Below are 15894 nucleotides of genomic sequence, written 5' to 3' on the forward strand. Positions count from 1 at the left end.
AGAGGAAGGGAGAGAGGGAGGGAGGGAGACAGAGAGGGAGAGATAGAGGGAGACAGAGAGAGGGAGACAGAGGGAGGGAGAGACAGAGAGGGAGAGACAGAGAGTGAGAGAGGGAGGGAGAGACAGAGAGGGAGAGACAGAGAGGGGGAGAGAGAGACAGAGAGAGGGAGGGAGAGACAGCTTTCGTATGTTCATGACATATTCAAATCTTCCTGTAACCCACTTTTCCTTGACGTTACAAGCGAAGAGGTCAGACGCCCTACATATATAACAAGATACAGGATACATTACTAAAGTCCGGACAAATCCATAAACATGTATAGTCCTAATAAATCAATGGGATTGAATAATTCATGTTCATTCAGACCGTCGTTGATGAAAATTTTGTTTCATAATTAAGTGGAACCGTGAAGTTTGGTTACACTCGGCAGTAAACCCACCGTAATACGTAACAGGGCACAGTGCTGCAGCACAAAACATCAAATTAACCATCTAACACCGACAAGCAATTAGGCATGCACGAAATGTCCTTGAACAAAAATAACATTATGATGGACATTAAAAACGGATTATATGTCTCCAAGTGGACACGACATTCAAATGTTTTATCACCACGCTGCTATATAAAAATCAACTCTGTGTAGATTTGACCTTGAGGACCATCCAGTTGCAAAATAAAGTTTCCGGAACCAAAGAGACAAGTAGTGGGGCAGTGATGGCAGGAAGAGCGGGCTCCTCTCTGTCTCAGTCCGATGTACCGCGATCCTATCGCACACGACAACGGTTCCGCCGGAACACGGTTAAGTGGAGCCGTAACCTTGAGACAGACAGTATCAGCAAAGTCCAGGAATCATCGCACGCCGCGTCTTGAGTGTTCGAGTTGGGAGGTAGCCTGACCCCTGGAGAGAAGATAGCAACAACTTCCCGCAGCAGAACACCCAGAGACAGAACTTTGCTTGTTTTTGTGATGTATTCTTTACAAACTCGTTACAAATACTGCAGCGAAACCGAGTTAACTGCTGTGGAGCCGCTTTTATATTGTGTCAATTTACAAAGAGAAAGCAGGCCATCGTATTTATTGGGTCAGTTAAGTAAAAGCCAGATTGCACTAGGTTAATGAAGAGTATACTAGTCCCCATTGGTGAGTGCAGCCTACATGATTACTGGTAAATCACGCCCCTAGCGGTCTTTTCACTAATTGGCACCCTACGTATACAACAAGGCCGGGACAGCGAGAGAAAGTTTAGCGAAGACAAAGATGGTCGACTTCCTTTTGATACCCAAGCAGACATGCTTAAAATAAAAAAAATGAGAGAAACAAAACACAGTGAAAACTTTTCCCCTTCTTTTTGGGGGTAGGGGCAGAAATAACATATCCACGTTTTAGGTACCTATGCCCAAGGAGCTAAAAAATCAGATTTTTAAGCTCATTGCTATGCCAAAGAGAACATCTTCCTTCCATGCACCATAAAGCACTAATACAGCATGAAAGAGACAATGTTTTGTAATACATGTATAATGTTATATTTATTCACATACCTGTAGGTGAACCTTAGTAATGAGCAATATTATGCTTCTAACGTTTCTACAAACACCCATAAAGAATCGACATCCATGATGTGACGTGTATATATATGATATCTTGAGATTATGATCATGATTACTAGTATCACACTGTTTCTAGTCATCTTTACCATGGCAATCTGTCTCTATTGGCGTATACATACCTACATTGTACATGGAAGCAATACGTTTGTTTGCTTTTACTTGTCCAATTACAAAACAGACTCTTTCTATTTACATTTAAAAAATGAAGACAATACTTCATCTATCAAGTTTTTCCAGTAAATGGCTATGTCTGTATTTTACCCCATTCATTTTGGCATATTTCTGTGGTCCTGTCCTATGTAGTCCATGTAACACAAACTCAGGCAGTGTGATGGCATAAAAAATGGGCCTTTAACTTTAACATATTATCCACAATGTATTACACCATGAACTAGTTTATTGCCACCCTCCCTGGCCAATGGCAGAGCTAGTAACATTACTAGAAGCTGAATTTTGAGAATGGCTGTCATCTCCCTGTTCCATGTCATGTTGAGACATAGTCGCCAAACCGACTTGTTCACCATAGTCATTTGGGAATGTCTGTCCTGTGCTTGCTCTATCGTGGGTTTGGTGCTGAGTGAGCATGTGGTTCACAAAATCCACCCTGTTGGGGAAATTGGCAGAACACTCCAAACACTTGTAGAACGTGTCCTCGTATGAGCTGTGTCTCCTCACCATGTGCATGTTCAGGGAAGACTTCTGGCTGAAGGCGTGAGGACAGATTGGGCACTGGTACGGTCTCTCACCGGTGTGCTTGCGTTGGTGCTGCGTCAGGTGGTCCTTACGGGTAAACCTGGACGGACACATGTCGCAGTGGTACGGCTTCTCCCCCGTGTGGATCCTCATGTGGATCTTCAGGTGGTGAAACGTCTTGAACCTGAACTTGCACTGGCTGCACTGAAATGGTCTCTCGATATAGTGCGTACCTACCGTACCAGCTGAGAAGAGGTTTCTCTGAAAAACATCCTCATCAGCTTGGGCAGACACAATTATGCCATCACTCGTGACTCTGTGTTCTAAAGGAGCTGATGAAGATGTCTCTGCCAGGATACCTGTAGTACTGCTGGAACCATAGTCAAAACTGTAGGCTCCCTCCTCTGCAGTAAAGGAGCTCAAACTCTCATGATCATCCTCATCCTTGATTGTAATCACGTCATTCTCCTCCGTGCCCATTGGCTGCTCTTGCACTGGTTTAAACACTTTATCAAGTTGCTGGGCACTACCTGTGCTAGGTCTTTGCATGATTTCCTGACTACCATGGCTGTGAGAGCTGTGAGCACTGTGGATTTCTTCCTCAACAAATCCTTCTGACTCTGAGTACTGCTCTGGTTCATTCTTTGTAGTTGGATCATTTGAGTCTCGCTGAGCAGGCTGTGATGTCTGCATGTTGGCCTCTGAACTTTGTAATCTGTTGGCATTATCATACCTTCTGTTATTGACACTGTCTGCTTGTACTTGTAGAGATGTATCTGAACTATGTGCACCCCCCTGACTAACACCCCCCGCCCCTCCCCTGTGTAGGTTCTTCAGCAGGTACATTTGACAGTCTTGGCTCAGTTCTGTAATCTGTAGGTACCACGCTGCGGCCGATATCGCCACGATGTTGTCCTGCGTGAGGACAAAGTTGGAGGTGTACATGAAGTCAATGACGGCTCTCACGCCCTCCTTGGTGAGGATGCTCAGTTCCACCACGGTCCTGTCACTGTTAGACAGGAGGAGGGAGAAGTGGGGAGAGAAGGCAGCCAGGACGCACTTGTGGACTGGGAACCTGGCCCCCTGCACCTGCAGCGTTACGTCACAGAACATGCCGGAATTCCTCTGCAGGTTCAGCTGCTGCTGCAGCTGCCTGGGTAGGCTGGTACGTGACGAGTGCTGCGGGCTGTGAGGAGCTGCGGGGTGGTTGAGGTTACCGGCCATCTGCAGCACACAAACAAACAAACAAATAAACATTTTTTGTGATGTGTTTTTATGTGATTATATTGCTTCTTGTGAGTATCTTGCTTCTTGAAAAGGTACAGCTGAATTTAGAAAATCTAGTTATGAACAAGCAAATTAAATGGGCTTGAGAAATACATGTTGTAGTGGTGCCCATTACCTTGAAGATACCTTCATTTGCATGTCTTGTCAGCTTCAAAAATGATAACTCTAAGTGTTGTTGTCTTCGTCAGAAGGACTATGAAATTGTCTCGCCGGAGTGTGGGGAACTGCGGATTTTGCGATATAACTCTGGAAGGCATGATTCGACGTCCATGATTTTTGGCAGGCAGATTACCTTTGTTGAGGCCGAAGTCAAGTACAAGTTTCGGCTTCGTGGGGGGTCCTTGCGTCACGTAGGTGCACCTTTTGTGTTTGTGGCTTGTTAGCAAAATAACTCAAGTATTTGTAAAATGTTGATTATAATTCTTGGTGTGAACGTTACTATTGTCAGGACCAAGGTCAAGTTCGTTACTGAGCTTCGTGGGGGGGTTCGTTGTGACTACAGGGGGCATTTTGTTAATTTTTCTTGTGAGCAGGATAACTTTTGTATGTGATGATGGAAGTTAATGAAATTTGATAGGCATGTTACTGTGGTGATCTCCAAGATTGAGTTCAAAGATGAGAGTCGTGGGGGGTTCCGTTGTCACTGTAGCGGACCTTTTGTGTTTAGAACTTCCCTCACCACCTCTGCTTGGAGACAGCCGACAGCTGGATATAGCCGGGAACCCCATAATGGGATGGGATCAAATGACGTTCCATTGAGGGATTGTACTATAATCAGCAGGGGGAGGATAGGTTGGACATGTGACAGGTTATTTTCTACGGCCACACCAAGTAATTGCTATGGGTGACGTCCACTGGAGACCTTAAATTTAATGTGAAAGCGCAATAAAAATATGAAGGGCTGAAAAAGGAGATGGAATTTGGAATATACTAACTGTAGAAATACAAACGTTATGACACAAGTCACACAAGTTGAATAAAAGAACGCAGTGTAACAACGAAACAAGTCTTCTATTCGTCATAAAGATAAATTAACAAAACTGCAGTAGTCGCCCTGTTCTGATTCTTTCCTTTATCACATCTTCTCTTATTATATTTTGCGACACTGTCGTGACACTTTCATCATAATACAGTAAGAAGAATTTCTTGTTTTTTTTCCAGTAACAGTCCAGTAACGTAGGGTGGGGGTCTAACACGGGTTACGGCACGTCTATAAAATCTGTGGCGAACCCTTTTAGGGTGTTCTGTAGCATAAAAACAGAGATTCTTTTGTACATGTACTTTAGACCAAATTGATTATTAACTAGAGTTCCCCGATCTCATACCTTCGCCAAATGATGTTAATCTTTATGACTGACAAATTATAGATTAGATTATTCCCCCCTGATTTAAGAAATAGGAACCTAATTTTCATGAATTATATCATTTTATCATAATCGCTACCAAAAAAACAGTCTTATATTAACAAACAATGCATTCTAGCATTTCCTAATAAATTATGCAAATGAGGTCCTGATTTGAATAAATTATGTTTAATGATGTTCACCTCAATTTAACTTTCAAATACCACAAGTATGAAATTCCAGGCAGTTATCATTACATAATTATAAAATTTTCTCATTGATTATGCAAATTTGGTCATTATTAACATAATCAATATCTTCCTGTGTTTCTCTCGTTGTCAATTACCAATGTCACAAGCTTTAATTGTCCTATCATGGAATGCAGCTGATTTATAGAATTTCCACATAAATTATGCAAATTATTACATATTTGCATAATTGTCACATAATTATATGAAGGATCATGTAAGCTACCTACATACCAAAAATCACGACGATCCGTCAACCGGTTCTTGAGTTATTCCCTTTTGAATATTTTCAAGAATATATCGCTGCAGTTCCAGAGCATGCCGCCAGGGGGCCTAAACTCACATCACTTCTTCCCCAGCACAAGAGCTACCTACCATCTAAATTTCATCACCATAGCATGTCTAGATCATGAGATATCAAAACCGGAAGTTCTGCTGCAGTACCATAACAAGCCGCTAGGGGATCCAAAATCTAATCATTTTGAGGTCTCATCAAGACCTACCCACCTACCAAGTATCAAGACAATCCATCAAGGCCTTCTCAAGTTATCGTGTTGACAGACACACACACACATACACGAACGCCCCTGAAAACATAACCTTCTTGGCGAAGGTAAAAAAAGAGTAAAGAATACACATGTTCATTTCTCTAGAACAATGTACCTCTGACGAAGACATGAGATCTCCGACATCTAGTTTTTTCTGTGAGTCTGTTCTTAAGAATTCTTGATTTGACTTATATGGATAATACTAACCTTTATGTTTCAAACAATGTCAGCACACGTCCGCTTCAGTCCTTCAAATCAAGCCAGGTTGGGGGAGGGGGGCTTCACAGATTGCTGAAACGGAGGCATAAGACACATACGAGCGAGCATACACATCTACGTATGATGTAAAGGGTCTTCGGGTTGTCAGGGTAAATACAGATGCTAAAAGAACGTTGCATGTAAACAGAAAACGTCAATCGAAAACGGAAAAGGCAGAAGTTACTCCTGGAAAAATAAATAATTCGCAACGTCACCTTTGACCTGGTTTACACCACTTATCCCCATAAAAACGCTGTATGTGCGCTGTTGTAGATTGGTATTCGAAGAAATGATCATAACAGGTTCATACATTTTTCTTTATACATTTTTGTAGAAATTGTATTTGGGGTTGAAGTAAATTATGTATACAAAACATTTTATTACATTACGTTACAGATCACCCCTATTACCTATTTTGGTTCGTTCCAAGAAGGGAACTCCCCTGGGAACTCCACCAAACCGAGGCAGACTAAACCAAAATGGCGGACGGAGTGGAAATATTTTCGTCTGCAGAGAAGGGAAGAGGCCTGTGTGCCACCAAAGTCTTCAAACCGGGAAACTTGGTGCGAGCAGCTGAACCCTACGCCTATGTCCTCTGTAACACCGAGAGAGGGAAGCGCTGCGACTTTTGCTTTACAAGGTAGGGCAACTTAAACATAGTGTAGTGCGAGGGGGGGGGGAGTATGAGGATCTGTCATATTTTGTTTGCTCAGATTTTAAGTTCCATGACGCCTTATATTTGTAGTTTATCCTCACATATTGCTCCAAATGAATCTAAGGTCGTTTATCTATATTTGATTATACATAAAGGCTTTTTGCCAAATGTATCTTTACGCGTATGTTCTTATTTGAACTTTCGTATGTGCGATCAACAGCTAGCAGACGACGCAATTTTCATTTGCAAGATAACTAAAAATCATTTTAGATCTGCAATTTTTTTTGCAAATCGAATTTTTGATACATTTTGTAGCATATCTAACGACGGAGAAGGTTCTAGAAAGATCTCCAGTGTGTGGTACGACAGCTGACACGGGCTGTGTAGCACACGTGGACCCAAATTTGGAAGGGAATTTACGGAATGTCACAAGTGTTGGTCCAGCCTTGTCACGTGTCATGCGCACTGTGCAGATGTGGCTAGTGACAGTCAGACAGTTAGGTATATTCGTAACAACTTATCTAAGGCCCATCTAAAGGTAGACAACTGTCTGCCCATATTGAATGATATTAAAGTTCAAGGACACAAACATGTCACTGGATATGTTGTAGCTTTATAAGAGTACACCGTTATGGTATTCTTAGTACATGTATAGTGGTACAGGCAGAAATGATTTGGCTCATTCAGGTCTTAGATTTATCAATAGGGACATCCTGCAAGAATAGAAGAATTCTGATATATGTGTTTTTTTTAATCTGTGCCTTGGTAAATTTGTAGTAGTAGTGATCAATCTACACTATCAGTTTAAATGGTTAAATTTTTCATTTAAAAGCCACTACATGTTTTTTTTTCTTCTTTTGATATTCTTGCCTATGCAGAAAAGATGACCTGTCCAGATGCTCTGGCTGTAAGTTTGCCAGATACTGTGATGGCAAATGTCAGGTAAGGATGTGAATCAATCCCTTTTTTGACCTCTGCATGTATTAAGTAAGTTACATTTACTTGTGGTCATTGGAGAGAGATCGGCAAGTGATCTGAAGTTTAATACATTCATGTGCAGGCTTGTGACATCATATGGTACTAGTATTCTCCTGTACATAAAAATTGTTGGCTTGTATCTAATGTTTTAATTGTATGTAACAGTATGACATGTAGGTCTCAAGAATCACCAAGTCTGGACTTTACATACATTTGTGTGTTGATTATTCTTCATTTACAGAAAGCAGCCTGGCAGGAACACAAGGCTGAGTGTAAATCCATCAAGACAGTCAAGCCAGAGACACCAACAGACAGTATCAGGCTCATCGCCCGTATCATCAACAAAACGGTAAGTCCTGCTGGGAAAGTCTTTTTCAACGATGGCTCATAATGTCATTTAGCAGTGAGGTGATTTGTGTTAGCTGTTTCTCTCACTTATTAGTTTGTCTTTGTTTTAAACAGAAAACAGAAGGTCCTGGTGAGCCAGGAAACTCCATTGATGAGTTGCAGTCAAGTGAGTAATTTCACAATATTTCTGATTTCCTTTACTGAAAAAATAGGAAACCTCTTAGCTAACATATCAACTTTATTGCTCAACAACTGTAACTGGTGCAATGTATGGTAATGAAGAAACAAGGGTAGATACATGAACTATACTAAAATAAAATATATATATGAGAGTTTGTAATGTTTCTTCATCTTTTCTTCAGATCTGCGAGAGATGCCTGAGAATGTGAAGGAGATGTTTGCCCAGTTGGCCGTGGTGCTGAGGATGTATGTGGGGAAGGATGTCATGGACGATGCAAGGGAGATCTTTGAGCTGTTTGGCAGGGTATGTTCTTATTTGTTTTTACTGGTTATTCTTAGAGAGTTGTCAAGATGAGAAGCTTTATACATGAATGTATCATACAATGCTATGGTAAACTGTAACAGCCTAAGTTCTCTGTGATTATTTGTTAAAAGGTCTGTTACTAGAGGATGGTCAAGATGCAAAGGTTTACAAGAATGTTTCATACAATGCTGTGGTAGATTGTAACAGCCCAATCATGTGCTATGACCAAAATATTGAAAAAATATGATGCTATTTTTTATCATCCCTACAGATGACGTGCAACACTTTCTCTATCTGTGACCCTGAGATGCAGTACATTGGCATTGGGATATATCCAAAGTAAGCTCACTTGTTACTCCATGTTAAATAGTATGATAGGTATACTATACACAGATCCTTCATACGCATAGAAATCATTAGACATAATGGTATTGTATAGTATAGTATAGTACAACTGTAGCAGTGCTAAAGCCATTGGTAATAAAGAATTAAGTCAGAATGGGATGGTATTCTTTCTCCAAACCTCTCTGCTGTGAATTGTACAGATGTCTATATCTGTATATAGTATAGTTGATATAACTGCCCTTCAATGCAACACACCAGCTTTGCAGGAACAGTTGCAGCTGGTAAAGGTTTGCAGTACATGCACATCTATACAACTTTTTAACCATGCTATTTGTTGATGACTGATGCTTGATTGACTGACAATGTTTGCCTGTCAATCCTATAGAATGTCTCTGTTCAACCACTCCTGTGCCCCCAACTGTGTGGCTGTGTTTAATGGTCTGAGAATGGAGGTACGAGCCATCGAGAATATACAGCCAGGAGAAGAGGTAGGTTTTATTTTTTGTACAAAAAGGCAAGTTTGGTATTTTACCTTTGTCTTGATATTTGGTAGGTGGGTAGGTCTTGATGAGAGTCAAGACAATGAATTGATTCAATTTTGATATCTCGTTCTGAATGGAATCTTCTGATATGAAGACATTATCTTGGAAGCATGTTAGGATTTTGCTGATATTTTTTGTTGGATTAAGTTATTGATAGGTTAACAAGTTTTTAATGCAGGTTTTATCAAAAGGAACATTTTAAAGAAAAGCTACTATGATGCTGCTAAAATACTACATTCCTCTTCCTTTTTTTATCTGACATTTTTCTGTTGTTATTTGCAGCTTCTGATCAGCTATGTGGAGATGCTGGCCATGTCCAATGTGCGGAAACAGCAGCTCCTCCAGCAGTACTACTTCACCTGCAAGTGTCCCAGCTGTCAGGACCAGACTAAGGTAGGGCAAGGAGGGGGGCGCATGTTCATGGATCCCATTGCATGCTGGGAGATGCAGGGCATTATGGGTAGCTTGAGGAACTCAGGAAGATCAAACACCTCTCTCTCTCTCTCTCTCTCTCACCCTCTCTTTCTTTGCACAAACCAATAAAACAAACACCTCTCTTTATCTTCTCTCATTACAGGATGGAATGATGATGGCTGTCAAGTGTGGGAATATCAACTGCAAGAAAGTTATCATCCAAGTTGGTAAGATACTTCATGTTCAATTTGTGAGCACATGATTAACTACAAAATGGATAGCACCCAGGCTAATGTGTCTATAAGTTACATGTATATATGATCTATTATATCTGTGTGTATACAGTGATGTACAGCAGTAAGTGTACATGTATGTCCTATGTTTTCAACAGATGGTGCTTATGAGACATGTAAGTGCTGTGGACATGACAATGAGAAGGACCCAAAGTTCTGGAATGAAGTGAACAAAGTCACCCAGTTTTCTGAGGAGATGCTGGCTGCCATCACAAGTGCAGACCAGAGACAAGGTAAGGGTTTTTTTTCAACACTTGTAATACATAATAAATTGTTTTGGCTTGTCTGTGTGTGTCTCTGTGTGTTTGTGTCTGTGTTTGTGTGTGTGTGTGTGTGTGTGTGTGTGTGTGTGTGTGTGTGTGTGTGTGTCTGTGTCTGTGTGTGTCTGTCTGTGTGTGCTGTTCACTCTCTGGCTTTACGTTCCATCCAAGAGGAAGCTGGGTAATAGTAGTACCAGGACTCATTGTCACCTGAGTCAAGTGAGGAAATAGGTGTAAAGTGTCATTCCCACAAGCACACCATTGGGGCTCATTAAGGATTCAAACCCATAGCATTTAACTTCTTAGTCAACAAGACTAATCACAGTCCTGACTACCTTGTTGTGTGTAGAACCCAAGGAAGGTCTGAGGTTAGCGGAGAGACTGTTGGAGAGACAGCAGCAGGTGTTACACAACAACCACCTGTTTGTGCTGAAGTGTCTGGATAAGGCCCTGGACCAGGCCGTGTACCTGCGCAAGTGGAACAGAGCGCTCAGATGTGCACTACAGACCATCGAACCATACAAGTAAGTCTTACATTGTCTTATTTTGCCTCTTAGCGTTAGAAATCCTGTCTTCAGTCCCTTGAATAGTCCTTATTGACAGGTTTGGCTTTACATTTATGAAGACCTATCAATCAATCAATCAATCAATCCATACATCGATCAATCAATCAATCAATCAATCAAAGCATTTTTTTAGTCTCAAAAGCTTGTTCAGACTAAAATCAGCCAAAGGACACTTTTTTACAGAAGCAGATAATACATATTCTTTACATATATAATAGGATCTGGAATCCCTAGGGTAAAAACTTTTTGCAAATAGTTTGTGCTGGTTAACAATGAAGATACATTGCAGGACATGTTGTGTTCATCATTGTTCCATGCCCTATGTAGGGTACACTTTCCAGCCTACCACCCCAGTCTGGGGATCCAGTACATGAGGATCGGCAAACTGCTGTTGTACTTGGAGAAAAGACTGGCTGCTCTGGAGGCACTACAGATGGTAGGGGTGCTTTCTGAATGTGTGCTTTCTGAACAGTTGGCCCTGTTGCATTGAAAAACAATGATGATGATTGATTGTAATAATTTTAACTTACTTATTTGCTTTCTCTCCAGTCTGAACACATCCTGAATGTGACCCATGGCAAGGGCCACCCCCTAAACAAGGAGCTGGGAGACCTGCTGACACAGTGTATGGATGAGATGAGAATGTACCAGGCACAGGGCAAGAAGTGAGGCAGGCTGTCACAGGGACACACCACTTACAGAGTACCAAACATGGGGAGAGGCTCAACCATTAGCACATACATGTATTGCCATTCATGATGGTATATTTAGATGCTACAATGTAATACAGTTTTGTATGGATGCTGTATTTTTGGCTTATTGAAAATGAATCAGTTTGTGCCATATCAGGGCTGTTCTCATGTGAAAATTTTTGTCCATCCCACCCATTGTTTATTTGGAGTCACACTGGCAAACCTGGTTTGGGGGTCCTGGGGCATGTAACACAAGAAATGAAGTAAGTTTTCATATATATTCAAAATATATGAAAATGATTTTTCTGGATGGATGGGGAAAATTTGGAGAGACAGGTCCTGGAGACAGCTCAGTGCCATATACATCAGCATCTCATAAAATATTTCTGTAGATGCCTTTTTGTATTTATAATGTGCCATTTAGGTATGTTAGATGTTTAAGGTTTGTAAAGTGACTTGTTATGATCTATTTATCACACATGTAATAAAGAACAATGCAGTAGTGAGCAAGAAGTTTTATAAGGGATGAAAACATTGTGTAATTGCTACACAAGTTGGGGGTGAATGTAAACATGGTTTTCCAAAAGAACTAGTCGAGGGGTAACTTTTAATGGTGAAGCCAAGATTCACTTGAAGTAAGTTTACAGAAGTGCGATCATGTATAAGTATGATACTGTAAAATACAACTGTAAATGTCAGTATTAATACTGTGATATTCTTTTTGTATTCTGCTATAAGTATAAAGACAGAAACGGTTATGTGCAAATGAGAAATGAGTCGACCTCTAGTTAGGCACTCAAAGAGATAGAGTTTATAGAAGTCACCCTTTTTTGCATGCTGCATGGACATTGTATTTATATTATTTAGATGTATTATTAGTCATTAAAAGAATTATCCAGTTTTGGATGGGTTTATTGCACTTTTCTTTACGTCCATTAAAGAATATATACTGCTTAATATGAACTTTTATGAGTTAGCAGTTATATTTTTTTTTGCGTTTGAAATGGCCAAACTTGTGTCTAGCAGGTGATTGACTGATTGAAAAAAGAAAGAATCTAAAAACCATCAAAAGCTCTATGAAAAGACCAGTTACAAACAGAGTCTACCACTCAAGTCAAGGAGTGAGTTAAAGGTCTTTGATTATAATGAATTCTGCCAACACAGACGAAGTTTCGAACTAAAATCAAAATATCTGTTTATTTTGTTGAATTACATAATGTGGGTACTGTAGTACATAGTGGAACCCCATACAGACAGCAGATACACTGTCGGCCTAGTTCGGCCTTATTTTCATCACAGTAGTCTTGAGTGAGTAGTTGTGTCCCTTCCACGGGTACCAGTTGATGCCGTCAGCGAAGGAATCGTGAGCCCCGATCAGGTACTGGCCGTTCAGGTTAGCGTGATGGCAGGCGCCGTACCACCAGGCGCCTTTGAACCGGCCAGCACAGTCGGAACTGTGGATGTCGTTGTCCCTGTCCCTGGTGCTGAAGTACATCCCATTGTGGTGAGCCATGGCATCTCCTAAAGAGAAATGGGGAATATACGCTTGTGGTATTTGAATTCGTATGTATTTCAATATAGCGTTTCTTACGTGACCTCATCGCTGTGACTGCTTCCATATGTTGGTATCCTTGTTTGCATTTCAGTGAATCATTAAAGTTTAAGCGTTTTCGGACAATTAAAAGTCTTCTAACCCTCTCAAAAGATTATAGCCATTATCAACATTGTACGCAACCCCCAAAATACCGGAATAATACTTCAAAACCTGCCTATAAAACGCAAGTTGCTCTGTATACTTGAGCTACGATGAATTGAAATGCAGATACAGACACAAACATTGCAGTCAACTTCTGCCTGCATTTTTCTTTGATGTGGAAAGAGAGTGAAGACGCAATTGTATAATGTATACTGAATTTCAAACATTTTCTTTGTCGACCTTACCTGCAGTTCCTGAATAGCCTTCTACGGTAAGCTTGTATTTGTGAACTTCGTCCTCCACATGGAAGATGCTGTAGTTGGCATGGGCCGAGTTGCCTTCAAAGTCTTCCATTTCCACCCTCAGCTCGTACACACCCTGGTCCGTGATTCGGTGAAGGTTGTCATTACCTACAAGTGAAATATGTGCATATGCCCTGCATACTTCCTTTGTCTTATTAGGGAATTAAATACCTGTTTTAGATCATTGTCGGTGGTTGGATCTGTCACACTGAGGTGCAGCCTGTTAGAAGATTCTACATCAAAATCCTACGAAAGCCTACTACGAATGTGACTGTGCCGTAACCAATCCAATGACTACTAGTATAGAGCGTTATTCTATACCATTGTATTGATAACATAGACGGAGATGTTGGTTTTACGGGGGATTTTAGATAAAACTAATCTAAACTTTTAGATAAGACTAATCTAAATTTTATCTTATACGCAGTTATAGAGGAACAAAATGTATGTATATGGCAAGGGTCACAGACTCACAGTGTACAGAGCAAATATTTTCGGTTTAGCCACTGCACCGGTCGGAAATGTATTAGATAAGCATAGGACGGGCATCGGTGTGTAGGTGAAAACGTTTATACCTAGCCAGAACTCTCCCCTGAGGTCACCAAACCCTGTCTTGTATCCCTGCCAGTCTTGGTAGAAGTTGATCAGTCCGTTTTCACGTTTCTGGAACAGCTGTAGAAGAACATATGTCAATATCCTACCATTTATGCCACGAAAGAAAAAAAGCGTACGGTGTTACCTACAAACTACAGCTACATCAAGGCCAGAACGGCCAAATACACAAAAACGCATACGGAATGTAGTATCTTGCGTTAGATATTAAAGCCCAGTGTCTTAAACTGCAGCTAAACTGCATTAGCATGAGTTAGTGTTTGATTGCCGAGGGGTTTGCCAACGAGACTTACCGTCCATCCACCCCCGTCAGTGTCCATGTCACAGTAGACGTGAACAGGACTTTTCCCTCCTCCATCAGGGTAGATGGTGTACACACCGCTGGTATCGTGCCCAGTCGCCAATAGTTCCATACAGTCACGGGCACCGTTCAGCTTATCTGTGTAAAAGCATGAATAAAAACATGCCCACTTGATGTTGAAGGTTTTTGGAATACATGTATTTAATGTCAAAGTTTTTTTTAATTTAAGCCACGCTGACTTAATTTTATGGATGACATCCACGCGCGCATTGATTTCGCCTGTTCTAAAAAGAAATTCACCTCCGAGGTTCTGGCCTGGGTGCCATCTTTCGTGGGTCAGGTAGCTAGTGACAATATGGAGCCGGTGGTAACTACGGAGGATGGGACCCAGCCTTCCGAGGCTCCACGGATCTTAATAAGTCAGTACAGTGCCGACTCATAAATGCCGCAAAAGGCAAACATGTGCCGGCTTGTCTTGAAAGTCGTTATACCATTGCAAATTCACAATACATGTACCAGTTTTTTATTCCTGCGCTTTTTGCCGGATTTTGTTAATTCGCCCTCTCGCACTGGTTTTCAGGTCTGTAGCGGATGTCATCCATAAGATTAACTCAGTGTGGCCTTATTATGAAATCATGATATACATATACATACCTGCTAGTTGGTTCAGCTGTGTTTGCATCAGTTGAATAGTGGCAGCCTGCTGCTGTATGGTGGTCTGCTGTCGCTGTATAGTGCTGTCCTGTTCCTCCATCATGGACTGTAGGCTGGCGTAGGAGAAATGCTGTCCAACACACGGGTGACGTTTGATATGTGAGATAACATGAAAGCAACATGAACACAGTAAAAGTATCAGGCACTCACTATCGATGTTACCTTGTCAAGGCAAGCGAACATACTAGTAGCTAACTGAGGCAAGCTCTATCTAAGCAAGTGCTAAATAACAAAATATGTCAATTGTCATCATTCTGTAGACGTTACTCATGGCACTGCCTTTACACTCTCAATACAAAGCTCACACCCAACACTTCAAAGCAGTCTACCCCCTTGTATGAAGAAAAATGTGCTTTTCCTTTCGTCGGACAAGAGTTTAAATTACGTTGACAAATATGAAGTAAAATATTTGTAAAGTACCGTGGTTTCTCCACCGCAGCAGGTCTGTTCCAGAGTGTCGGTTCTCGTTTTCAGTGCGTCCATGTCACCCTCCAGAGTGTTCTGCCTGTCGGCGTACCGCAGCAGGTTTTCAAACGCCTGGCAGGACAGGCCTGACGCGGCAGTTTGGCCATCTCCGGCCAGGCTGCGGGCAGCAGGTGCCCATACGCTGGACGATACGGTAACGCTGACATGAAGCAGCATGGATACGAGGATTGGGAACGAGAGCGCAGCCATAGTGGCGGCTCCCAGCCTGAATCTTTGCTAGG

General features: G+C 41.4%; 3 protein-coding genes across 3 annotated transcripts; 1 reads left to right on the forward strand and 2 right to left on the reverse strand.

Annotated features, from left to right (window-relative positions):
- Window positions 1-1554: 1554 nt before the first annotated feature.
- Window positions 1555-3525, reverse strand: LOC109482672 (hypermethylated in cancer 2 protein-like). Its single transcript, XM_019785497.1, has one exon. It carries the CDS (start codon window positions 3523-3525, stop codon window positions 2005-2007), a length of 1521 nt encoding a protein of 506 aa, XP_019641056.1. The 3' UTR covers window positions 1555-2004.
- A 2939-nt stretch (window positions 3526-6464) lies between these two features.
- On the forward strand, window positions 6465-12409 carry LOC109482668 (histone-lysine N-methyltransferase SMYD3-like). Its single transcript, XM_019785493.1, has 13 exons — window positions 6465-6625; window positions 7519-7582; window positions 7860-7967; window positions 8081-8132; window positions 8329-8450; window positions 8722-8789; window positions 9181-9283; window positions 9620-9730; window positions 9915-9978; window positions 10143-10277; window positions 10654-10828; window positions 11198-11306; window positions 11420-12409. The coding sequence occupies exons 1-13, from the start codon at window positions 6465-6467 to the stop codon at window positions 11537-11539; spliced, it is 1392 nt and encodes a 463-aa protein (XP_019641052.1). The 3' UTR covers window positions 11540-12409.
- Window positions 12410-12835: 426 nt separating this feature from the next.
- Window positions 12836-15862, reverse strand: LOC109482262 (ficolin-2-like). The gene is made up of 6 exons (XM_019784952.1): window positions 15608-15862; window positions 15128-15257; window positions 14466-14611; window positions 14136-14232; window positions 13504-13668; window positions 12836-13083 (listed from the first exon to the last, which is right to left on the reverse strand). Exons 1-6 carry the CDS (start codon window positions 15860-15862, stop codon window positions 12836-12838), a joined length of 1041 nt encoding a protein of 346 aa, XP_019640511.1.
- Window positions 15863-15894: the final 32 nt, after the last annotated feature.

This window comes from Branchiostoma belcheri, unplaced genomic scaffold, assembly GCF_001625305.1.
Source record: "Branchiostoma belcheri isolate BF01 breed outbred unplaced genomic scaffold, Haploidv18h27 scaffold6, whole genome shotgun sequence".
NCBI lineage: Eukaryota > Metazoa > Chordata > Leptocardii > Amphioxiformes > Branchiostomatidae > Branchiostoma > Branchiostoma belcheri.

Coding starts and splice junctions, on each gene's coding strand:
- LOC109482672 (XM_019785497.1), bottom strand. CDS start 3,525: ATGGCCGGTAACCTCAACCACCCCGCAGCTCCTCACAGCCCGCAGCAC.
- LOC109482668 (XM_019785493.1), top strand. CDS start 6,465: ATGGCGGACGGAGTGGAAATATTTTCGTCTGCAGAGAAGGGAAGAGGC. Junction 10,278..10,653: donor AAGTGCAGACCAGAGACAAG/GTAAGGGTTTTT, acceptor TGTTGTGTGTAG/AACCCAAGGAAGGTCTGAGG. Junction 11,307..11,419: donor CTCTGGAGGCACTACAGATG/GTAGGGGTGCTT, acceptor CTTTCTCTCCAG/TCTGAACACATCCTGAATGT.
- LOC109482262 (XM_019784952.1), bottom strand. CDS start 15,862: ATGGCTGCGCTCTCGTTCCCAATCCTCGTATCCATGCTGCTTCATGTC. Junction 13,669..14,135: donor CAGGGGAGAGTTCTGGCTAG/GTATAAACGTTT, acceptor TTTCACTTGTAG/GTAATGACAACCTTCACCGA. Junction 13,084..13,503: donor AGGCTATTCAGGAACTGCAG/GTAAGGTCGACA, acceptor ATTTCTCTTTAG/GAGATGCCATGGCTCACCAC.